The sequence below is a fragment of the Hakea prostrata genome, chromosome 10, assembly GCF_041222555.1.
Source record: "Hakea prostrata isolate BN-2017 chromosome 10, UWA_Hpros_2, whole genome shotgun sequence".
NCBI classification, from domain to species: Eukaryota; Viridiplantae; Streptophyta; class Magnoliopsida; order Proteales; family Proteaceae; genus Hakea; species Hakea prostrata.
Window position 1 is genome coordinate 9986324 of NC_142609.1, and position 25255 is coordinate 10011578.

Below are 25255 nucleotides of genomic sequence, written 5' to 3' on the forward strand. Positions count from 1 at the left end.
AAAAGGTCCAAAGAAAAAGACGACACTTTTTACCTCTAATAGATCCGGGATTGCCGAGAGAGATCTGCCTCTCATCTCAATGGGTGGGAAGAGACATCTTACAAACTCCAGATCCAGAGAACAAGGGGCCTGATTGTAAAATCCAGCTTTTACCTAACCTTGACCCGACCCGGTCATTGTTGTGTTTGTAGGTCCGAAGACCCGAAGTGGTGGTAGGAGGGACTTGTGGGCCCTACTGGTTGATGACGTAATGTCGGAACTCCAGTTTATGGACATTGATGATGCTGCTCCTACCTTGAGTACATTACCAGTGTTAGGTTAGAATCTGCGCACTGATGAAGAGTGAGACAGTTGAGATATCAAACGGACTCTGGTGCAAAATCCGAAGGTACTCCCTAAAGCTAGACCTCCTGAGTGAACTGTAGGAGAAAACCTCATGCAAATTGACCCTGTATAGCCCTCCAAGTCCGCACCTAAAGTTGTTGAACTATTCTGTGAAATTCTGCAGAAACTGTTTTGGTCGATACTATTGGTCGATACTATCGACCAAATGTATCGACCAACAAGTTTGCTGAACCCAGATTTAAAGATTCTTGGAATATTCTTTTCTAATTATTTATTCCTCGAGACTGGAGCCCTATTCTCGCGTTTTTAACATCTGGGAACGTGGGAGAGCCTCCCAAGAACTCCTCCTTGGTAGTGGTGAAGCATCTTCTTCATCAATCATTGCCAACCACTCCTTCCTACTTTCTTGTTCCACTTTAAAGGTATGACTCTCTCTCTCCTAATCACTTTCTCACTCATCTTTTCTCTATTTTACTGTTGGGACCATGGCCAAGGTGCTGCAACCTTGCATACATCTTGCCATGAACCTTCTAAACCCCATACAATGATGTTTTCACCGATATGACTATGATTCATTCACCTCATGATCATTAACTACACATTTCCATGATTTATTGCTTACCAACTTGCTTTATTTACCAAAACTGAGATGAAGCTCATGAGTAACCTAATCTATACCTTGCATATGTGTTCCATGTTACTTCTAAACGATTCCCTACCTAATCCCCCATGTTTTCCCCTAATTTGCATTGAGATGTAGCCAATGCCATGACCTACAACTCTCAACCTTAATATGTCGATTTGGGGATTTCCAAATGGGCCATTGGATTATGAAAGTTTCTTGATAATTAGTGTCCCCATGTTGTGCTTAGACTATCCTCCAAGTTTCGTGTCAATCCGAGACCCGGAAGACCAAATCTGGGCAAGAATCCAAAAAGCCAGCTTGCTGTCCTGGAATTGATTTGGTCGATACTATTGGTCGATACTATTGACCAAATGTATCGACCAATAGAGTTGCAGTCAGCAACTTTTGCCTAGTTCCGATTCGTTTGATCTCCAATTATTCTGAACTCTTCTCTAACCTTTCATATATGCTTGTTTAGGACTTTAAGGCTATTTGGGCCACTTGCTTGTGATCTTGGACCATTCTCTTCTCCAATTCAAGGTAAGGATAGTTATCGATATAATTACCTAAGATATGGAATTTTGACTTGGTATCCCTAACTTAGTAAATGTAGTTTCTATTTCATATTCTTATCATGTTAGACTTGCTACATATGTCTTTCAACAGTAGCTTTGTGTTTACATTATATTATTTCAATGTCTTATCATGTTTATCAATTTCAATATATGATGACTTATGTCAATGTCATGAATTGAATGTTTATTATGATGTTGTATCTTGTGAACTGATATGATGAACTTGAGCATGTGATTGCTTAAGTATAACTTGGGATTGAGGGGTACCCTACTGGTGCTTCTGTCCTTGGACATCGGAGGGAATAGTATGGGATGTTCTCCAAAGGTGTCCATCGACGCTTCCCGGGTTATTGAATGACATACATAGGACTTGTCTAGATGTATGGCTAGGATGTCCCTATCATATCAGACCCGATTCGGAAGGGCATTGAGACCAAACAACCCGTGGTAGTAGTGTGGATTGTGGGCGCTCAAGACCGGTACCCACTCCGTGAGAGGACATAAATTGCATTACGGTTACCCGAAAGGGGCCATGTATTGGTAGGGTTGCAAATGGCTAGACTTGGGCTCACGGGCACTCAAGACCGGTGAAATGATCCATGAGAGGGACGTGAGAGCTTCCCGTTTACCATTTGTGGATGACCAATAGGGTTGATGAGTCCGGTGAGTAATATCCGTGACTCTGGTGTGAAGGATACCTGAAAGGATCCCGAGAGGGGAGGAATGGACGTATCTAGAACTGACATGATATGATTAAGTAGATGACTTGCATTGGGCTAGGCTATACCTTGACATGCGCCAATACTTAGACTAAACGGTAATGTGAGAGAGTGGTGACCGAAACCCCCAACCATGGATTTGTCCGAGAGGGATGCAGGACCCAATTTCCCCAGTGATGAGTGACTGAGACTACCTAAAGAAGTATGGTGCTATGACTTAAAGCATGTCTACCATAGATGACCAGCATACTTAGAATAAAATCATATTGCATTATATGCTTCATATCATCTGCATCATGTTATGATTATCTTGTGGTTTATGTGTGATGGAATAACTTCCTTGCTGAGTTCTTTTGAACTCATTCCTTTTCTGTTGCAATATTTTGTTAGGCTATTCTTCAGGTGATTACTCTGATGGCACCCTCCCTGAGGCGGACCCGGATACTTCATACTACTATCCGGAGGCTAGCTACATTGAAGACTTCGGTGACCATACCGAAGAAGATCACCCGGCGTACCAGGGTTAGCCCTGGAGTTGTATGGGAGCAGTCATGTTGGATCTCCATGGTCCTCACCTTTGAAGAGGACATATCCATTTTGGAGGAGACTTATGAGTAGTTACCCCTTCTTTTTGTGACAGTTAAACTTAGAAGAATTGTAATAACTTTAACTTATCTTCATAACTTGAGACTTGTACTTAACTAGATTTTGACCTCACTTCCGCATGGTGAAGGAGTGGATTCCGCCCATTGCCTTCTTAAATTATCTGATTTGATATTTATTTCCGCACTCTGATTATCCATGATATCTTATTCCTAAATTCTATTTTATTGATTGTAGCTTAATATTGATTGTTCATGATTGTGTTATTGTCGATGTGGTTGATTTGGTCTCTGAACTATGGATCTTCGGGGCTGTGGATCACATCCCGGGTATGCCAGATAGGGTACCGGCTGGGTGGATGTGACACTGATAAAGTTGTTTCATGTACTTGGCAAATACCCCAGTTATCTCTCTTGGGTTAGAGAAACGTTGACCATTAGCTTCAATTAAAGAGATCCGTCTCCAACAATGGTTGATTTTACTAGAAAGATGGTAAAATCTAGTGTTTCGGTCCTCAAAGAAATATACATACCTCGAGACTTCTTGAACCAAAACATCTCATTAGCTTTCAGAGCCCAATCCAACATTTCTTTCTTTTGATGGATGAGATTCCAATTCAGATTGACATTTTGTTCCAAAACATCAATTTCAAGGGTGGTTCTATGGAACATATTGTCCACATTACCAAATACCGAATTATTCCAAGGTTGCAAGAAACGAGACATATTGGCTAACTTTTTATGAGAGGTATACAAGAGTTTTCAAACCATGCAGACTGAAAATATGAAGAGAAATTGGGGTGAGAAAACCATGCATTTTGAAAATGAAAGAGCTTTCGATTATGATTCGATGTCACATAGGGTTCAAGTATCAGAGGGTTGTGGTTAGACACAGTTGCAGGTAATTTTGCAAACTGCGGGTTTGGGAAACAACTAAACCAGTTAGAAGAAGAAAAGACCCGGTCTAGCTTTTCCTTGATTAGATTAGGCGGATTTTGTCTATTAGTCCAAGTGTACGAGCACCCTGATGCCTAAATCTTAAAGAGGTGTTTTCCGCATTAATGATCGCTCTCAAAGCAGGGAGCACACCAAAAGGCTTAAAAGCCCCAACGATTTTATCTTTAGCCTCCAGAAGTTCATTGAAGTCCCCCGTTATCACAAATGGTTCCTTAATCGAATATAATAAGGAAGTCACATGTGACCAAAACACCTTTTGATCAAAATAAGGAGGGGGGGGGGGGCATAAATGAACACAACCACAAAGGGACAATCATTCCTCTCGCATCAAATCATAAAGGATGAGGGATCAGAATGAATCAATCGAGTTTGAAAACCTGAGAAGGCTAAAACCACCATCTCTCCCTTTAACCCTTTGGTTCCAAGGCTAACCTCTTGTCCCACCAAGTTATACCCACTAAAAAGTTTCTTCTTACCATGCACTAGCGCTTGATGGTCCCAGCATTTTCTTTCACACAAAAAAACTAGGTCCAGTTTGTGTTTCTTCAAAATTTTTTCAAACAGAGCTGAGTAAATTTACCATTGATACCCCTCACATTCCAAGCCAAGAATTTCATAGTAGTAGACAAATAATTAAGCACAAATATAAACCTCCAGAAACTGATAACTTCTTCCACCACCTATTTTCCCAGGATCGAATCACAGTGCGGATCAAATATAGTAATAGAAAAGTAGAACTAAAAACAAGAAAGGGAAAGAAGTAAATAGATTATACAGATCCCTACACCTATTAAACACTGTCATTCATAAAATAACAAAAGTGAAACCCAAAGAAATGTAAATCAAGTAGAAAACCTATTTCTAGACTTCGGATGACTTTTGTTTAACCAACTATTCAAGATAGCAAGTATTGAAATAAAGAGTATGATGCAAAATATTTATGATATGGGAAGATCTGGGGGATGCTAGTCGCCGGTTGCACTACTACATTCTGGAACACAACTTGAGGAGCCTGTTGAGTTTGAGCCATCTGCTGTATTGGTATAACTAGGTTTGGATTAAGAAGATAGAGTGCTTCCATGGATCCCCAAGCAGCTCAGAACAAGGTGTTAGGGTCTAAAGATTCCCTCAGGAGTGAATCCAAAAAGAGATTGAAACGATCAAGAGGTAGGAGTTACATTAAATCTAGAGATGTCCAGCGACATTTGCCTGTGGTTGGAACAGTTATTATGGGTTGTTCTTCCACCCCACCCTCCATGTGAATCCCTTCATCTGTTTGAGTTTTTGAGCATCAGTTGTAGAAACTTTTTAGTCAACCTTGGACCCATTGATTTTCTCCTCAGGTTTAGTACAATCACATTTGGACACCAGTGTAATAGACTAAGTGTTAAGTGAATGGATTGTCACCCTCTCCAGCTTTTCTAAACGATCAAAGGCCAATAGCATCTTCTGCGACTCAGCTCCATGTGTATCATCTTGTCCCCTCTCCTCCTCTCCCATCTCTATTTTCTGTTTTCCTTTTTCTAAAGTCATCTCCTCGGTCAACTCTAGCAGCATGCTCACATCCAACCCCTCATTCTTTTTGTTTATGTTGACACCACTTTGAGGATCAGAGGTTTGACTCACTTTGTTGTTGAGTCCCTCTTCATCCTAAAACACCAAACCCATCAAAATATCTTTGAAAAGTCCCTTTTTACTCTGAACATCATCATCATCCCTTGTTTCATCTTTAGCCTGCTCATTCACAAGAGGTAGCCCCTTAGGCCTTTCCTTACCACCCGAGGATAACACTTCCATCACCTCAAGTCCCTAAACATTTTTCTTCTTCGGTGTTTTGTTACTTCCAGCAGTAGTTCCATCATGAATTAAGTTATTTGACTTTGGATTTGTTCCTTGAAGGTGAAGCCTACTATTATGAGTATCAGCACTTTCCACACCTCTATCACCATCAGCCTCCCTACTCACTATAGCAGGAAGCATGAATAAGTTCTCCCGACTTCTTGTTGAGAGCATTCGGGTGTTTCCAAATTTAATTGGATGAGTGATAAGATTTTGATAGATTTTCTCCTAGCAATATTGAGTTTTGCCTTCATCTTATACCATGGGATACTGAGTAGAAGAGTGGTTGATCTTCCCACAATTGTCACAAATGAAGTACATTTCATATTTGAGTTGAATATGCAGCCATTCTTCCCCACAACTTTTTAGTTGAACATATAGTCTAATCAAGTGATTAAGGTTATGCATCACCTTAATACGAGCTGACCCTTCCGGTATATTCATAGCTTCAACAGCCATTTGGACCTCCACCACCTTCCCGAGTTCACTGGCTGCCTTCAATATCAGCCCATACTCAAAACAAACAAAACGAATGCCCCTAATCTGCACCCAAACAACAATCGGAGGAAGGCCTTGTTTTTGTTCTCTGGAATCAGATCCATAGCCACATGCAGAAGCATTTTGTCCACCCACCATGATGACATTGATAAAACCTCATTTTTGTTATTTTCAGAGGCAAAGATGGCTAGAAAACCTGCTCTATCGATAATGGAGGCTCCTAGAGGAATCCATAGCTCCACCAACCTTTTGCAAAATTCAGAAATATACTCAAAGTGTTCTCCAATAACCAGTCCATATAAAGTATTGGAAGCTAGGTAGCGTGCAGAGAAATTAGATGATCCCCCTTCTTTCCATCCCATTTTGTTTGAATACCCCTTGTAGTTCTCCCTTGAATTTGATTTAAACCTTGTTGAAAATCTGTTATTATTTGTTGAGTTTCCTTTTGCACATATTCTAGAGGTGGGGGTTGCAAACTTCCCATATTCACTGTCTTCCCATCTTGCTTCACCACATGAACAGTTTGCCTTCCAGCAGTGGTTTCAACAGCAAGTATAACTCATAGAGAGAGAGAGTAGGAAAGAAAAAAAAGCAGTACAGCCCACTGGATGACCACAAGAAACGAACAAAAGGAAAAAAAAAAATGAAGAAACGGACAAAGAAAAAAAATAGAGAAAGCGACAGTGGCATGAAATAGAAGTTTACTTCGAGTTCTAGAGTTTCAATTCTCATTGTCACTTCAAAGTTCACACATGTGGAGTAGAGAGACAAGACTTCGAGTATTGAAGATGAAGTGAAGACAAAGATTAAGAAATTAATGTGTTAGGTCCACATAAAGGAAGTTGGCAGCAATCACTGTAGCTGAGGTTAAAATTAAAGACATCCCAATAAAAACCTGATAGTTCTCAACGGCTTTGAATCTCATGGCTCCTCAAGTTGTTCCATCACATTAGTGTTTCAACATACCAACATCCCCCAGAGACTATTTACTCAGAGGAAGAGATAAGAAACACAGGGGAGAGAGGAGAGAATAGGTTTGAGTAGCAGAAAGGATGGGGAAGATAGATACTGAAAGTGATTTCAGAAAGACCTGCCGTTTGGAGGAGCAAAATGAGGAAGATGTGTGTCTACTCTGTTTGATAGGAAGAACTCAATTTCTGTTAACTGAACTCATTTGATGTGATCTGATATATAGTCCCACTGTTGCTGCCATGAACTGGTGACTCGGTAATTATATAATCCTACTGTCGCTGCCATCTTCCAGAAAATTGATTTTTTTAGATTCAACAGTGATGGTAGTTGGGTTGGGTAAGAGGGAAGAAAATTATTGGTTAGTCTTAGACCTCCTTCACTGTATAACCCAATGATTGATCTTATGGTTTATATCTTTATTATTGTTTGGTTGTTCGTTAAGATGTCAAAATTTTCTTCTTGATGAATTCTAACAAAAAGATTTTGAACGACAACCAGTGAATGTGATATTCAATTATATCTCTAAACATTCATTCTAAGGGTAACTAAGGGTGTCAATTCGACATGGAACTCAACATTTGGTACAGTGTTGGTACGGCATCAAATAATCCATCTCATATAGTTATCATATCAAATGCCAAATGACACAATGTATTACCACTATTGTACCATGTTTGTTTGGTACAAAAGGATTCTGATGAACATTTAAAGATGGTGAACGGTGAAGGTGTGCCTGTGGAGATGACGGAGGAAGAAGCAGACCAGTTGCAGCGTAGTAGCAAGAAGGTCAAGAGGGGACGTGCATTGCAAGATGGTGGTCCTGAGAACACATCCCCTGCTCGGCGATCTTATGCGGAGATAGTAGCTAATCATCCTGTTAATGATCCGACAAAGCTGAAGAAGATGAAGATCTGGACAGTGAAGGTTTTTTGGAAGTGGACTCCTCGGATTGGGAGACTGATAGCGAAAATGAGGGGGCTGAAGAGGTGGAGGATAACCCATTTTGTCCAACCATCAACCTATCAAAGAAGGAGAAGGAAAGATTCAGGCATCCATGGCAACAATCAGTAATTCTCAAGTTAGTTGGGTAGATCGTGAGGTATAAGGCATTATCTAAGAGGGTGCAGATCCTTTGGAAGCCGAGGGGTTCCTTGGAACTAATAGATATTGGATATGACTATTATATTGCGAAGTTCGGGTCACAGGAAGATTTCCGACGGGTGTTAACAGAAGGCCCTTGGATAATCTCTGATCACTACTTGTCCATCAGGAGATGGGAACCGGATTTTGATCCTAGCAGTGCTGAGCTTAAAAACCTAATTGTCTGGATCTATTTTCCGGGCGTTTCAATAGAGTACTTTGATAAGAGGTTTCTTCTTAATTCGGGCAGTCGTGTGGGAAGGGTTGTCAAGGTTGATAGTACGACTGAAATGGCTACACGAGGCAAGTATGCGAGGGTGTATGTCGAGATCGATCTATCAAAACCCTTGCTTTCTAAATTCAGGCGAAAAAAGAAGGTTTATAAAATTTTGTATGAATCTCTGCATTTGTTATGTTACGAGTGTGGTAGGTTCGGCCATCAGAAAAAACAACGTAGTGCTACTTCAACCAACGATGAATCATGCAACACTAAAGCCAAGAGGGATGCTTCACAAGGCATTGAGGGGGTAGTTATTGCAAGCAAGACTCCTGTGGCCCCGGAGAACACTTATGGTCCATGGATGACCGTCGAGAAACCTCGCTACAAGAGAGATTTTCGTAAAGGTGCCGGTGCCGGCGCTGTCACCGGAAATGGGAGAGATGGTCCAAATGTGGAAAGAGGGAACACGCCAAGGGGTGAGCAAGGCAATTTGGCGAGATTCTTGGGGTTTGGGTCCAGATTTGATGCGTTACGTGAAGATGACACAAAGGATGGCATAGATGGTATAATGAATAATCCTTTATTTGCCAATATGGTAAGTACTAGTCAACGTTCTACCCATATGGTGGAGGGAGTTGAAAAAGCCAACTCATTAATGGATTTGAATAAGGTGTCAGATATGGATATAAGAGGTAATTCTTCTTTGCATGCACAAGCCTTGGATCCCTATATGGGTGTGGGAAGAGATTCTTTATTAATTGAACAAGAATCAAGGGATGTGTTGGGATCTCAAATTGAAGAGTCAAATATGGATATAGGAGGTAATTCCTCTTTACATGCACGAGCCTTGGATCCATATATGGGTGAGGGAGAAGATTCTTTATTAATTGCACAAGAATCAAGGCATGTGTTGGGATCTCAAATTCGGTTTCCATATGAGCTGCCAGAGGATATTGCTCGTGCAAGGGAAAGGTTGACCTCGGCAAATTTGGTGGTTCCTGATGGGTCTCTCGAGAATCTAGAGGCTGATGGAGAAAGAGCAGGTGCTAATCAAATGGTGAACCAAGGGTATCATGGGATGCGGGCTGTCCCTAGGGATGTGGCTCGATCTCATTTGAACCAAAGCGAACCACCCGATCGAGGAGGGTTGCTTCCAAGGCAAAATTTCTTTGTTGCAATGGAGGTTCAGAATTTGAATGAAGAAATAAGCATGGAGGTTGACCCTCGGCTTTAATGTTGCATGTTTTTTATGAAGATTTTTTGTTGGGACTGTAGAGGGGCGGGGAACAGGAGCTTCACCACCACCTTAAAGCACTATAGGAAAAAATCCAATCCGGATTGTATTATAATATTAGAACCTCGCATTAGTGGGGTGAAGGCAAACAGGGTTATACAGAAAATGAGGGGTGTTGAAAGCTTTAGAAGTGAAGCGGTAGGTAGGTCTGGAGGAATTTGGTGCATCTTGCTTAATAATAACTGGAAGATCTCTTTTCTTCAATCTCATAGTCAATTTCTTCTCTTGGAAGTTAGTGATTCGGCGAACAACAAATGGGTTCTATTGGCTACATATGCTAGTCCGGTTGAATCTTCTAGACAAGACTGTTGGGATGGCATTTTTTCTGCAATGCAGACCTTTAAGAGTCCTTGGCTTGTGGTGGGTGACCTTAATGATGTAGTGGATCCTTCGGAGGTTAGGGGAGGTGCTCCAGTTTCTGTTAGAAGGTGCTTAAAGTTTAAGGAGAATATAGATAAATGTGGTCTCATTGATATGGGATCTATTGGGCCGAAGTACACTTGGAGGGGTCCTCACTGGAGTGGATACAAGCGTATCTTTAGAAGATTGGATCGAGGGCTTTGCTCGACAAATTGGTGTCTTCTGTTTCCAGAGGTTGTTGTTCATGTGGTTCCAAGACTCAAATCAGACCATCACCCTCTTATGTTGGATCTTTCTCCGGTTACTAGGCCTTTTCAAAAGAGGCCGTTCAGACTTGAGGCCATGTGGTTTACACATGAGGGATTCTCCCAGGTGGTGTCAGAAGGGTGGAATGGAAACATGAAGCTCCCTGATGCTCTTAATGAGGTTTTTGGGAATCTTGAGCGTGCAAAGAGACGTCTCCATGCTAGGCTTGGAGGTATTCAACGGATTCTGGCTAATGGGCGTCGAAACCCGTTCCTTATTCGACTTGAACAGGACCTCAGATTGGAATTAGAAAAAGTTCTTTATAGGGAAGAGATTCTCTGGGCTTAAAAGGCTAGGAAGGACTGGATGGTACAAGGTGACAGGAATACCAAGTATTTTCATATTTCCACAATAACTCGCAGAAGGAGGAACAAAATAGTTTCTTTGAAGGATGAGGGTGGCAGATGGATCTCTGATCCGGTTGAGCTCAGAAGCCATGTGGAGGGCTTCTATAAAAATCTTTTCACTAATGATTCCTCTGAAATGCAGGCACTTGTTTCCAACCATGTCTACCCCTCCCTGGATGTTGATTGGTTGTTAAATATTGCAGGTGTTGTCACAGAAGAAGAGGTTTTCAGAGCCATTAAGCAAATGGGGCCATGGAAGGCTCCAGGCCCAGATGGTTTTCATGCCGCCTTTTACCAGCAACATTGGGAGGTGACTCGGAGTACAGTTATGCAAATGGTGAAGGGGGCATTTCAAGGGGAGTTAGATTCCAAGCTTAATGAAACATTGATTGCCTTAATTCCCAAGGTGGATAAACCTGAAAGGGTGACCCAGTTGCGTCCCATTTCTCTTTGTAATATCAGTTTCAAGATTCTCACGAAAACTATCACCAACAGACTCAAAGAGTTCATGCCAAGTTGGGTTGCCCCTAATCAGGTTAGTTTTGTTCTAGGGAGACACATCCAAGAGAATATAATTATTGCTCAAGAGTTGTTTCACACCATGAGAAAGAAGTGTAATAAGCAGGGCTTCATGGCCATTAAGATAGACCAGGAGAAGGCCTATGATAGATTGAGGTGGGATTTTATTCGAGAATCTCTTTGTGGAGCTGGGATACCTAACAACCTTGTTGAGGTGATTATGTTGTGCATCTCGACGGCTAGCATGAGGGTTTTGTGGAACGGGGAGGCGACAGATTTGTTCAAGCCTGCTCGTGGTCGTCGGCAAGGTGATCCTCTTTCACCTTATATTTTTGTTCTTTGCATGGAGAGATTGACGCATTGCATTCAAGATGCTGTGTTTGAGGGAAAGTGGAAGCCTATTAAAATTGGGCGTAAGGGTGTGGGAGTCTCCCACCTTATGTTTGCGGACGATGTGGTTTTGTTTGCAGAGGCTTCTCTAACCCAAGTGGAAGTGATTATGGAGTGCCTTAATAAGTTTTGTTGTGCTTCAGGGAGTAAAGTTAGTGTTGAGAAGACCAGAGTTCATTGCTCTAGGAATGTTGATGATCATTTAGCCAAGGCCATCTCTAAGAAGAGTGGCTTCATTTTGACTAATGATATTGGGCGTTATTTGGGTGTTCCCATTTGGAGTGGTAGACCAAAGAAGGGAGATTATAATTATATTGTCTCTAAGGTGAAAGACCAGTTAGCATGGTGGAAGGTGAGTTCTCTGTCACTTGCAGGGAGAGTTACTTTGGCTAGATCTGTACTCATGACAATCCCCTACTACACTATGCAATCTACTCCTATCCCTAAGGGTGTTTTGTCAGAGATTGAGAAGTCGATACATGCTTTTGTTTGGGGTGATACAGAGAATAAAAAGCGAATGCATCTAGTCAAGTGGGAGAGTTTATGTCGGCCTCAAGCACAAGGAGGTTTGGGTTTTCGTTCCTTTTCTCTAGTCAATGATGCTTTCTTAATGAAATTGGTGTGGGGTGTTCTTCAGCAAAATTCCTTTTGGGCAGCGCTTCTTAAGGAGAAATATGGCTCTAGTCGGCGAAAGGCTAATTTCTCGGCTTCGTGCATTGATTCCCCTCTTTGGAAGGCATTATGCAGGGTTGCTCCTAGAGTGTTAGAGAACTGTCGCATTATTTTGGGTGATGGTCAGACCATTCAGTTTTGGTAGGATGCTTGGTTGATTCCAGGGGTTACGTTGGGTTCCCTTGTAAATGGTAACCTTAACCCAAGCATGAGGAAAGAGACGATGAGTCAATATGTTGATGGAAATGGCGAGTGGAGAAGAGATCACATCATGAATCTCCTCCCATGCGATGTTTTGGAAAAATTTGATGATTGTAGACCTCCCTTTTTTAGGGTAGGTAGAGATGTCTTTCTATGGAGCCAGATGAATGTGGGAATCTTCTCTGTTAGCTCGGCGTATGACATCTTGGTGGATGGTGGTAGGGTGAATCAAGGCCTTTTCCTTGATGAGAATTTTTGGAAGACGGTATGGGGCTTGAGGGTTCCCTATCGTATTCGCTCCTTCATTTGGTTGGCAGTGAATAACAGATTATTGAATAACCATCGCAAGATGAGAATGAAACTAATGGAGCATGGCTATTGTAGCTTTTGTATGAGCAGACCTGAAGATTGTCTTCATGTTTTACGAGATTGCACCTTTGCTAAAGGAGTATGGATGCGTTTGGTGGCTAAGGAAAAGCATACTATGTTCTTTGAGTGTGGGTTGGAAGAATGGTTCTCCATTAATCTTTGTGGTTCCATGTCCAAATCGATGGGGAGTTGGACAGCTTGGTTCGCTTGTGCTACCTATTCTCTTTGGAATTGGAGAAATAGTGATATACATGAAGAGGAGTTTGTTCGACCAAGTGCTGGGTTGAAGTTGATCGAGGACTACATGAGAACAGTGGTTGCTGCTTGGTCAATGTGCTCATCAATGCTGCCAAACAAGAAGAATTCAAAAGTTTTGGATGTGTGGAAAGCCCCTATAGGTGACTGGATAAAGTGCAATGTGGATGCTTCTCTTAATAGAAAGAAGAACTATATGCAGGTGGGGGGTGTTTTGCGGGATCAAGAGGGGCTGTTCAAGGGAGGTTTTGTAAGGAAGTTTCCTTTCTGTTTAGTCCTTGAAGCAGAATTAATAGCGATCATCAAAGGCCTTAGGTTGGCTTGGAGTTTGGGGTTTTGTCAGATTCAGGTCGAATCTGATTCTAAGGAAGCTGTTGCTCTCCTCGACCCTTGTAGGCATGCACAAGGGAGTATTGTTCGCCTCATTGAAGAAATAAAAACCCTTTCAGGCGTTAATGGAAGGGTGAGGTTTGTTCATCTTGGTAGAGAAGCAAACAAAGCTGCTGATTGGATGTCTAGGGTGCAACTTTGTCCCTTAGACCCATGGGTTTTCTTCCCAGATCCTCCAGCTGGGTTAGAAGGAATTCTCATGGTGGATAGAGAGTCTTGTTTAAGTTAAGTTTTCTGTTTGTTCCTTTGGGTTGTTTAACCCTGTCTTTGTACCGAAAAAAAAAAAAAAAAAAAAAAAAAAAAAAAAAAGGATTCTGATATTTGGTACCGTATCGATGCGGTAGGGTCCATTTTAATCCATTTGTCTATGTGAGTACCTATTTTTTTTAACATGGGTTGCTAGCCTGTGGTTTGACTATTCTTGTAGGTCTATATTGACCTCACAATCACATGAACTAGGTCATCCCTTGCCAATTCAACTATCTTGGCATTGTAAGGATACATTTACCATACCATTTATTAAATGGTACAACCTTCACTAAAGTAGTGAAGAACACAAAAAACCTCCTTTTGAGTGGCTTCAAGGGTATGAATATTTGAATTCAGGATTTTACACTTTTCTAGGCAATCATCTATTGCCGACTCAACTACCCTTTTGAGGCTTTGTCTATACCATCACCATACCATGTATTAAACAATACAACTATGTCATAACTTCTATCCATATTTATCTGGTCTGATAGAAGCGGATACACTCAGGGGAGAGAGAAGGTGGGGAGAGCAGAGGCTCAAATTGAGACCTCTTGCCTCTATCCAGTTGCAAATTATAGTTTAGGACAACTTGCCTGTGCCTTTTGAAACCATCATATGATCATATGAGGACTCTTTTAAAATAAGTGGTACTTCTACTAAGGAAATCAAAATGATACAATTTTATGGTTGTATTATTGTATATCACACTACCATTATAAAAGTATCTATTCGAGACAAATGGCCACATTTCTTTATTTCTTTAAAAGTCTCTAATTATTTGATTTGCATATAATAATAAATAATTCTCCAAGCTGTAATTTTATTTCACAATATAATAATATTTAATATTTAATTACAATCCCATGTTCAATAATCCATATTACATGATAATCATTTTATTTCTTCTTTTTTAATTAATTTTGTAATACTTAATTTTTTTTGCTATGTGTTTAATTTAACTAATTATTTATTCTCTCTTCTTAATTATAAGAAATCAGATAGTTTATTTACCCATTGCTATAGAACAAAAAAAAATATATATGTTTAAAATTTTTAACCAAAATTAGAATATCAATAAACACTAAAAAGTCCTCTTATCAGGTTAATCTAATATCCCAACAATCTCAATACAACTTTACTCCACAAATACAAAATTATAACTTTATTAAGTCACTTCTAATATAACAATACTTCAAACTTTATAGGTCATAATAAAAAGAAGGGATAATTACTGTTGTCCCCCTGTACTTTGATTTTATTACTAATAAAACCCTGTTCTTTACGAAATTACTGTTGCCCCCCTTCCTTGTAACGGTGTTAAGTAGACGTTAAGTTTGAATATGTAATGTCTAATTTGCCCTTCATTAAAATTAAGAAATCAAAAGACGATGCTACCCCATTTATAAAACCAGATTAAATGTCAATTTTATCCTAAACTTCATTTATTTTGAATTAAAGAAATGGGCAAAATCCAAATCCGATTTGGTTTCCCGCCTTCATTAAACTTCATTTATTTTGAATTAAAGAAATGGGCAAAATCAAAATCCGATTTGGTTCCCACCTTCACAAAACTTCATTTATTTAAAAAAAAATTCATTTATTTTGAATTAAAGAAATGAGCAAAATCCAAATCCAATTTGGTTTCCCACCTTCACCAAACTTCATTTATTTTGAAAATATTTTAGGTGATATTCACTTTCTAATTTGAGTTGAATTAGATTTTCCTTCCTCTTCAGTTTCTATTTGAGTTTTATTTAATCATTCTTTCTTTATTTGGTAATTTTTTTTTTTAAGAATAGAATGGATTATAGTTATTTTTTTCTCCATAGTTAATTAAGGGTACCATTGTAACTTGACAAAGGGTGGTAAGTAAGTAAAGAGATAAGTATAAGGGTATTTTGGGGTTTTGGAGAAAATATAAAGAAGCCACATCATCAGTAAACTAACGGAACTTAACGGTAGGGGGGGGCAATAGTAATTGTAGACAAAGTTAAAGGTTTAATTAGTAATTTTGAAAAGTATAGGGGATACAATAGTAATAAAATCAAAGTACAGGGGGTCAATAGTAATTATCCCTAAAAAGAATATGTCAAGAAATACCTAGGCTGTATATTGAAATATGTGCAATTTTGTAATTGAAGGATTTGATCAACTCATTAAAAATAAATAGTCTAATTTAGTTCATACGGTTATGAAATTAAAAATACAAATTTACTTCGAGATTTTTTTTCTTATATGTTATAACATTATTTCAATTGCTCTACTATATCAAACTTATTGTAGAATTTTTTTTATTTTTTTTATTTTTTTTATTTTTTTGAAAATCATTGTGTTAAATAGTAACTAAATACATAAAATAGCCACATACATTCCGATTATCCATGTAGATTTTGTATAATTATTTATTATTCTTAATCATGCATAATGTATTTAAAAAAAAAAAATAGAGATACCTTAAGACAATTTGACAAAAAATATAGACTATATAGATAGATCAACTTGATAGAGTCACCCCAAAATGTCTTTTAAGCTTTTCAGTAGTACACTCTGTTAGTAAATTCCATTAAGTCATGATTAGATAATTTCTTAATTCCTTTATTACCGTTATTTCATTTGACGTTACAATGTTGCCCCTAAAAAAAGTGAATCTTAAATTTATCTTATCCCCCCCTTCAATTTGTCATTTTATATTAAAATATAGAATAATACAACTAAGGGTATATTCATCATTTCTGTTAACCAATTAATGTTTCTAGCGAAAAAAGGGGTCGATTGCCAATTTGGCATAGTTTTGAGGTATCTATGCTTTTGGCCAATTATCTTGGGATGTCCTTAAAATTTTTCCAAAAAATATCATGCATAATGCATGAATAAAGTAATTATAAATTACCAAGAAAAAAAATGAAGTACTTTTAAAATGCCTCACGTGATTAGCATTTAATAAACACCACAATTTTAAATATTTTTTTATATTCACTTGTATTCATTGCTTCACCTGTATAGTACAAAATATGATTTGCCTTTACAATGCATCCAATAACCTTATAAGTAAGGTTACCTATGAGTATTAATTGGAATGGGTACCAGAGAGCTAACCCAACCTAATCTTGATAATTTTTACCAAATGTTCAAACTTTATTAAAAATAATAAATAAAAAAAAAAGAAAAGAAAAAAAAGAAAAAGAAAAAAAAGGATAGTTACTAATACCCTTGTACTATAGCTTAATTATTATTTTATCCTTTGTATTTTTATAATTACTAATTCATCTTTGTACTTTACCTACTTTTACTATTTCCCCTTGCCATTAAGAACTATGACTTAACTGATGATATAGCATCTATATGATTTTCTGAAATACCTAAACTAACCCTGAGTCATGTTATATTACAGTTTTATCCTTGATTTAAATTACAAAATTATCCTTAAATAACTAATTAGCTTAAAAGATCGGTGACCTTCACCCATCCTCTTCATTTTCCAAAACAAGAGAATCACGAACCCCTCTACTGTCGTGATTGGAAGATAAACAAAAAGGGAAATCTTATTCGTTGTGGTTCCAAAATCTAAATAATCCTGAATGGCTTTTCAACTTTGCTTTTCCAAATTCTTTTACTTTTGGATTCCCTGTCAGGCTGGAAAGCAAGTCTTATTCATTCTTGGCCATGGAACCTTTGTGGAGATCTACAATGTAGAGAGCATCAAAACTAGAGAAATTATTGCAATTGAAGTTCTTGACAGTGAAAATTCTTAAAGGATGTGATATGGAGAAAATATAACCAAACCTGGTTCAATTTTGGTTCAACCCTCGACTCCGGTCGAGACGAAAGGAATCGACTCATTTCCGAGCGAGCTGGGCCCAGGAGATAGCTTGCTGAGGAAGAAAACTAACTCAGTCACAAGCACGCCCTAATCCGCTATGATCGGAATAGGCTATTCAACAAAGAGACGGGTAGCATCATTTGGCGGCTGTCACTTATCGCTATTATATGGATAACTACTATATAACGATCGTATTATCAAAGGAGTCATCTACTAGTCCAACCTAGTAGGGATCTATCACTCAACGGAGCTATCTGTTAAGATCCGACGACTATCCGAAGAAGGCTCAAATACATCCAACGAAGGAGATTCGAAGGTACATTCTATGTAAGACATCACCTACTCACAAGGTAGAAGGATATATACAATCTAAATCGTATATATTCTCATTATTCATTCCTTATCTCTGTGCTCAAGCAGAGCCGTTTGTGATTAAGTTCATCAACTGACTTAGCCTTCGGAGGAGGACTCCCGATCCTAGCGGTCAGGCCACATCTGACGTTCGTTTTTGCAAGTCATTCTTAGGAGATCTAAGGGCTGAGCAGATCATTTGGCGCCGTCTGTGGGAAACGTTTCGGAAAGCCATGGTGACTAGATCATCAGCTGCAGCGGCTGCTGCGGCCCAACGAGATGCTGGAGTCCAAATTCCCAGAGTAAATAATCCAGATATCCCAAAGGGAAGTCGACCCCTTGAAGTGCGGGAAGATGGTGGTCAAGGAGGTAATAATCCTTCAGATCCACTCTAGTATCAATTGGATCAATTGAAGCTCCAGATGTTGGAGGTAAGTCAGGCGCTCTGTGTGCTGACCAGACAAGTGGTGGCACCGCAAGCACCCAACTGTGATGCTGGAAGACGAGCATTACAATGGGAGCAACGACTGATCGATGAATAGAATGTCGGTCATAATTTCTGGGAAGGCGACTGATGGCGAGAAAGAGAGCCTAGGAGAACTGGAGAATTCCCTATGCAAGACGATCGGTTCGACGGACCGCAAGGAAGTACAATCGATTCAAATACAAGGTTGGGTGCAGGAGTACGAACTCACTCACCAACCATCAGACGTGTTGCTCAAGAGAATGATCGTGTCATCGAAGATTGGTCAGCACATATTGGTCAAGAATTGGCCAATATCAATTAGAAACTTGGACAATTAGCGAAAGGGAGGATAACCGATGATATTTATTCGGTTATTCGAAAAACTTCGTTTGTCGGGCCCATAGTCGAATATCAGTTTCCTCACAATTTCCATTTGCCCACTTTTTCCACGTTCGATGGTTTTTGGAGATCCCACCGCTCACATTAATTATTATCAACAGACTATGGCTGTTGCGGGTAATTCCGATGAAATCCTTTTCAGGGTTTTCGGTTCATCCTTGATTGGAGCAGCACAGAAATGGTTCTCGAATCCCCCGTCGGGAAAGATCGTGGATTTTGAAGAATTGGCGCGCAAATTCATAGGACGATTCCAAAGCGGAATCTAAAAAAGACCGAGGAGGCCTTGTTCACTATCAGATAAGGGGAAAAGTGAATCGATTCGGGAATACCTGAAAAGATTTAACAGGGTCACAATGGAGATAGAGAATCTAGATGAGCAAGTGGCTAAAACTGCTTTGTTCACTGGACTCACTAACCGACGACTCTTGGAGTTATTACTTCAGGATATGCCTACACTTATGTTGAACTGGTGCAAAGATGCCAAAAGCAGGCAGAGGTCATGGAGATCCTAGACGCACGCCAAGGGGATAATAAAGCCTCTACAAAAGAACAGAAGGCTCCTGAGAACAAGCAGAAGCCGAAACAAAATGTTCGTGATCGAGTCGGAAAGTCTCACCAGGCGTGGCAGCAAAGATCTCCCGGTAAAAGTGAGTATACTCCATTAAATACTCCTCGGGCTAATATTTTAAATATTATCAAGAAACAGAATATCTTGAAGTGGCCTCCAAAGCTTCCCACCAAGCCTGGGGAGCAGTATCAAGAAAGGTATTGCCGTTTCCACAAGGATTACGGTCACTATACCAATGATTGCAAACATTTAAAAGTAGATATTGAGAGATTGATATCTCAAGGGCAATTGTCCAATTTCGTTAGAGGAAGACGAGCGAAACCGCGGGACGCAAGTAACAAAAGGGACCTCTCGGTTAGCCCAAAACAACCGACGAAGGCTCCAAAATCTAAGAAAGGTAAGGAAGTGATCGATGCCACTCGGTCACCCACACTAACAATATTTGGGGGTCCCGAACTTGAGTCACTCAGGAAGCTGAAAGCGAAATCCAAGTTTGTTGGGACCGGAGAAACACAGAAGCGTAAAAGGCCGAATGGTGAGGGTTCGATCACCTTCGGCGAGGAAAATGAGAGAGGTGTCTATTTACCTCATGATGATGCCATAGTCATCAAGGTAGAAATCGCGCTCCGAGAAGTACATAGGGTGTTAGTTGACACCGGGTCTGCTGCAAACCTTTTGTCTTATGCAGCTTATTAAAAGCTTAAAGTGGATGAAGACTTGATGGAGCTGTCATCCACGCATTTATATGGCTTTGCGGGATCGTCTGCAATAGCGGAAGGATTAGTATAGCTAGATCTGTCGATTGGAAGCTTCCCCAAAGAGGCTATTGTTCAGGTAAACTTCTTGGTGGTTCGAGAGCTTCCAGCTTATAACGTCATCCTCGGAAGACCATCCTTATCAAAGTAAGGTGCTATAGTCTCAACGAAGCACCTGAAAATAAAATTCCCGATAGAAATGGGGATCGGTCAGGTCTCATCTGACCAGAGAATCTCTCGACAATGTTATGTATTATATCTAAAGGATAAGGAGGGCCCAAGAAAGGTAACTGTGTTACCAATAGAAGTACAAGATGATCGGGACAAAGTAGAAATGCAAAGGCCCGAGCCGGTAGAAAAGTTGGAACAAATCCAGCTATATCCTGATGATGAAAAAAGAATTACTTATATCGAGTCTGAGCAACTGGAAGAATTCAAAAAGGAGTTGAAATCTTTTCTTCAACGAAATAGCGATGTGTTTGCGTGGTCTGCGGACGATATGCCAGGAATTCATCGGCAAGTTGCAGAGCACAAACTTTGGATAGATCGAAGGTGAAACCAGTAATTTAGAAGAGGAGAAATTTCTCCATAGAAAAGTACGAAGCCGTTCGGGGAGAGGTTGAAAAATTGAAGAACTCTGGTTTCATTGAACCCATTGAATGCCCAATCTGGTTGGCCAACATGGTAATGGTAAAAAAGGCAAATGGAAAGTGGAGAATGTGTACAGATTACACAGATCTCAACAAGGCTTGCCCAAAAGACTGTTACCCGTTGCCCAATATTGATCTGTTGATAGATGCAACAGCAGGATATGAAACATTGAGTTTCATGGATGCATACTTAGGATACAACCAGATCCTCATGAATAAAGAGGATGAGAAGTTTACGGTTTTCATGACTGATCATGAGAGTTTTTATTACAAAGTCATGCCATTTGGCCTGAAAAATGCAGGGGCTACTTATCAAAGAGCCATCAACAATATCTTTAAAGACTTGATCCAGAAGAACGTGGAAGCGTATGTTGACGATATGCTGGTAAAAAGCACTACAAGAACAAAGCACATTGAAGACTTAGCAGAGGTATTTCAGTACTATAGAAATACCAAATGAAGCTGAATCCGGAAAAGTGTGCCTTCGGAGTTTCGTCGGGCAAGTTTTTGGGCTTTATGGTATCACAAAGAGGTATTAAGGCTAACCCAGCCAAAATACAAGCTTTGATTGATATGGAAGCCCCCAAGACTGTTTGAGATGTGCAATGCTTAATGGGGAGAGTAGCTGTGTTGAATCGTTTTATCTCACAGTCAGGAGAAAAGTGCCTACCTTTCTTCAAAGCACTCAAAGACTTGAGGGGCAGTAAGGAGGCAAAATGGACTGAGGAGTGTCAGAAGGCTTTCGAAGATCTGAAGGAAACACTGGGAAGACCACCGCTATTGTCCCTACCCGAGAAGGGAGAAACTTTACAGCTATATTTAGCAGCATCCCCTTCAGCGGTAAGTGCGGTACTCGTTCGGGAAAAAGACAAAAAGCAGTGGCCAATCTATTATGTCAGCCATGTATTACTCGACGCGGAGACACTGTACTCTCAGATCGAGAAGGAGGCTCTGGCTCTTATGATAGCAGCTAGAAAACTACTGCCATACTTTCAGGCTCATCCAATCGAGGTATTTACTACTTTTCTCCCTTCGACTCGAGAAGGGAGAAACTTTACAGCTATATTTAGCAGCATCCCCTTCAGCGGTAAGTGCGGTACTCATTCGGGAAAAAGACAAAAAGCAGTGGCCAATCTATTATGTCAGCCATGTATTACTCAAAGCGGAGACACTGTACTCTCAGATCGAGAAGGAGGCTCTGGCTCTTATGATAGCAGCTAGAAAACTGCTGCCATACTTTCAGGCTCATCCAATCGAGGTATTTACTACTTTTCCCCTTTGTAAAGTTCTTCGTAAACCTGATTTGTCTGGAAGAATGGTAGCTTGGTCGGTCGAACTCAGTGAGTTTCAAATAAGCTTTAAGCCTTGAACGGCAATTAAAGCTCAAACATTGGCCGATTTCGTAGTAGAGACTACTGCACCGGTGGAGGAAATTGCTGAACCCACTATTCCAACCGTTTGGGAGGTATATGTGGATGGTTCGAGTAATAACCAAGGAGCAGGGGCTAGAATTCTTTTGAAGAGTCTAGCAGGTTTTATTATTCGATATGCATTAAGATTTGCATTTGAAGCGAGTAACAATGAGGCAGAGTATGAGGCCCTAATAGATGGACTTCGATTGTCAAAAGCATTGGCAATAGCAGACGTAACTATTTTTAGTGACTCACAGCTTATTGTTAATCAAGTACAAGGGGAGTATGGCATCAAAGAACCCCGATTACAAAAATATCAAGAGATTGTGCAAGCATTGCAGAAGGAATTCAAGTGTCTGGAAAGTATGTCGATCCCAAGAAAGGAAAACACAATGGCAGATGAGCTACCAAGATTAGCCAATGCCAAAGAAAAGAATTTAGACCCTTCGGTCTACATAAAAGAAATAACATTCCCAAGTTATCGGGAGAAAGAGATATCCTATATTGAAGCGGAACGGTGCTGGATGGATCCGATCATGGAATATCTGAGAGATGATAAACTGCCAGAAGATCCGTAGGAAGCAAGATTAATCAAGGTGCGATCAGCACGATTCATTATGCGAACAAGAAGGCTATATAGAAGATCTTATTCCTGACCCCTCTTGAGATGCTTGGGTCCCAAAGGATCGGAATTAGCTCTGGCCGAAGTACATGAGGGAATTTGTGGTGCTCACATGGGCGGTCGGGCCCTGGCACACAAAATTTTGAGGCTCGGTCTATATTGGCCTAAGCTTCAGCAAGCTGCTATGGAATATGTTCGTCAATGTAGCAATTGCCAAATCCATGCTATGGTATCTAAAAGCCTAGCTGAAACCCTGACTTCGATTCTAGACCCCATCCCTTTTGCGATGTGGGGAATCGATATCATGGGAAAGTTCACCAAGGCATTTGGTGGAATAGAATATCTTATAGTAGCAATTGACTACTTCACCAAATGGGTTGAGGCTAGCGCCCTGGCAACCATCACTGAAAGAAAGGTGGAGAAGTTCGAGCTCGAGTCTATCATATATTGGTTCGAGATGCCAAAAATAATCGTGACCAATCATGGCACTCAATTCGATAATCCACAATTTGAACAATTTTGCGGAACTTATTTGATCGAGCATCGTATGTCGTCAGTGGCATACCCCCAAAGCAACGACCAAGTAGAGGTTACAAACCAAACATTACTTGAGGGGATAAAGAGAAGACTCGAAGCTGATAAAGCCTTATGTGTCAAAGAATTGCACAAAGTACTGTGGGCCTATTGAACTACGGTTTAGACACCCACAGGAGAAACTCCTTTTAAACTGGCTTATGGATCTGAAGCATTGGCACATGTTGTAGTAATGGCTGGAACACTATGGGAAAGAGAGTTCGAAGAAAAAGCGAACAAACAAGGATTGATAGATAGCCTTGATTTGTTAGATGAAGTTCTTGCAAAAGCAATAGCACAAACTCAACATTATTAATGAAGGATAGCGTCACATTATAATTCCCGAGTGATGAATCGCCGATACATAGTGGGAGACTTGGTATTAAGGAATACCTTAGCTTCAGATTCATGCCATCAAAGGAAATTGGACCCTTCATAGGAAGGTCCATATATGGTTATTAAACCGGTTGGTTCGGGAGCTTATAAGCTAAAGAACATGACAACCCAGAAGGAGTTGGATCGTTCGTGGAATGCCAGGCATTTGAAGAAATATTATCCTTGAAGAGATTATCATTTTCATTCATGATGTAACAAAATTCAACTCAATCAATACGATTCTCAGTTTTCAACATACTGTCTTTTGATTGGGGGCATCACACAACACTCAAGATCAGATCCAGCAACAAAATCAAAAGGCATCGGTTTAAAACCCGTGTGGGACCTTCTACAAGGCATCGAATTAAAACCCGAGTGAGTTCCTTCTCAAACTAATTGAATTTCTCTGGAAATTCTTAAGAAAAGGCATCAGTTTAAAACCCGTGTGGGACCTTCTACAAGGCATCGGATTAAAACCCGAGTGAGTTCCTTCTCAAACTTATTGAATTTCTCCGGAACTTCTTAAGTAAAGGCATCGGTTTAAAACCCGTGTGTGACCTTCTACAAGGCATCGGATTAAAACCTACGTGAGTTCCTTCTCAAAGTTATTGAATTTCTATGGAAATTCTTAAGTAAAGGCATCGATTTAAAACCCGTGTGGGACCTTCTACAAGGCATCGGATTAAAACCCGAGTGAGTTCCTTCTCAAACTTATTGAATTTCTACGGAAGTCTCTAAGTAAAGGCATTGTTTTGAAACGACTAAGACCTACTACAACAGAGACTCAAGTGACTGACAAAGTTCAAAGATGAAGTTAATTCTTTATTCCTTTAAATGACCAGAAGGGGCCAACCTTTACATCAAATATACATATGAGATAACAAGTGTTGAGGTACAATCTTCGTTCGGTCAAAAAGGAAAGTCATCGTCGGTGATCATCAAGAATTTAAAACAAGATCGAAGCAGCTTTGTCAGAAGCAACACAGAGTCAAGAAGCAACACAGATTCAAGAAGAAGAACAGAGTCGGTAAAACATATTTTATCATTTGTTTATCTCCCTCGGGGATTGCGAAGCATTCTGTAAATACAAAATCCTCCGCAATTCCATACTCTTTATCCAGCTTGTCCGGAAGAAGCGTGATCTTTGATCAAACCTGCATTTAAGGCTAGCTCTTCATAGCTGAATCCTTTAAGAGGAGACAAAGGAGGAGAGTCGTCAAGATAATGCATTATATCCGGATCTGGAGGTGGAAGGTCCATCACATCTTTGGCCCAGGCAGGAAGAGGAAGTCCCAGCTTTGCAAACACTTCAGGATGACAATTGGCGCGGTGGGGAGTTGTGTTGAAATAAGGATTTCTCCTTAGTATCGATCCCATACCTCGTTCTCACTATCCCGGTATGCCTGCAAGTTATAAG

The 25255-nt window shown here is 40.1% G+C and overlaps 1 protein-coding gene across 1 annotated transcript; it reads left to right on the top strand.

Annotated features, from left to right (window-relative positions):
- Positions 1-9891: 9891 nt before the first annotated feature.
- On the top strand, positions 9892-10740 carry LOC149001833 (uncharacterized). Its single transcript, XM_089138589.1, has one exon. The coding sequence runs from the start codon at positions 9892-9894 to the stop codon at positions 10738-10740; it is 849 nt and encodes a 282-aa protein (XP_088994715.1).
- The last annotated feature ends 14515 nt before the right edge of the window (positions 10741-25255 follow it).

Bases quoted from the DNA above. Each gene is read 5' to 3' on its own strand.
- LOC149001833 (XM_089138589.1), top strand. From the start codon at position 9,892: ATGAGGGGTGTTGAAAGCTTTAGAAGTGAAGCGGTAGGTAGGTCTGGA.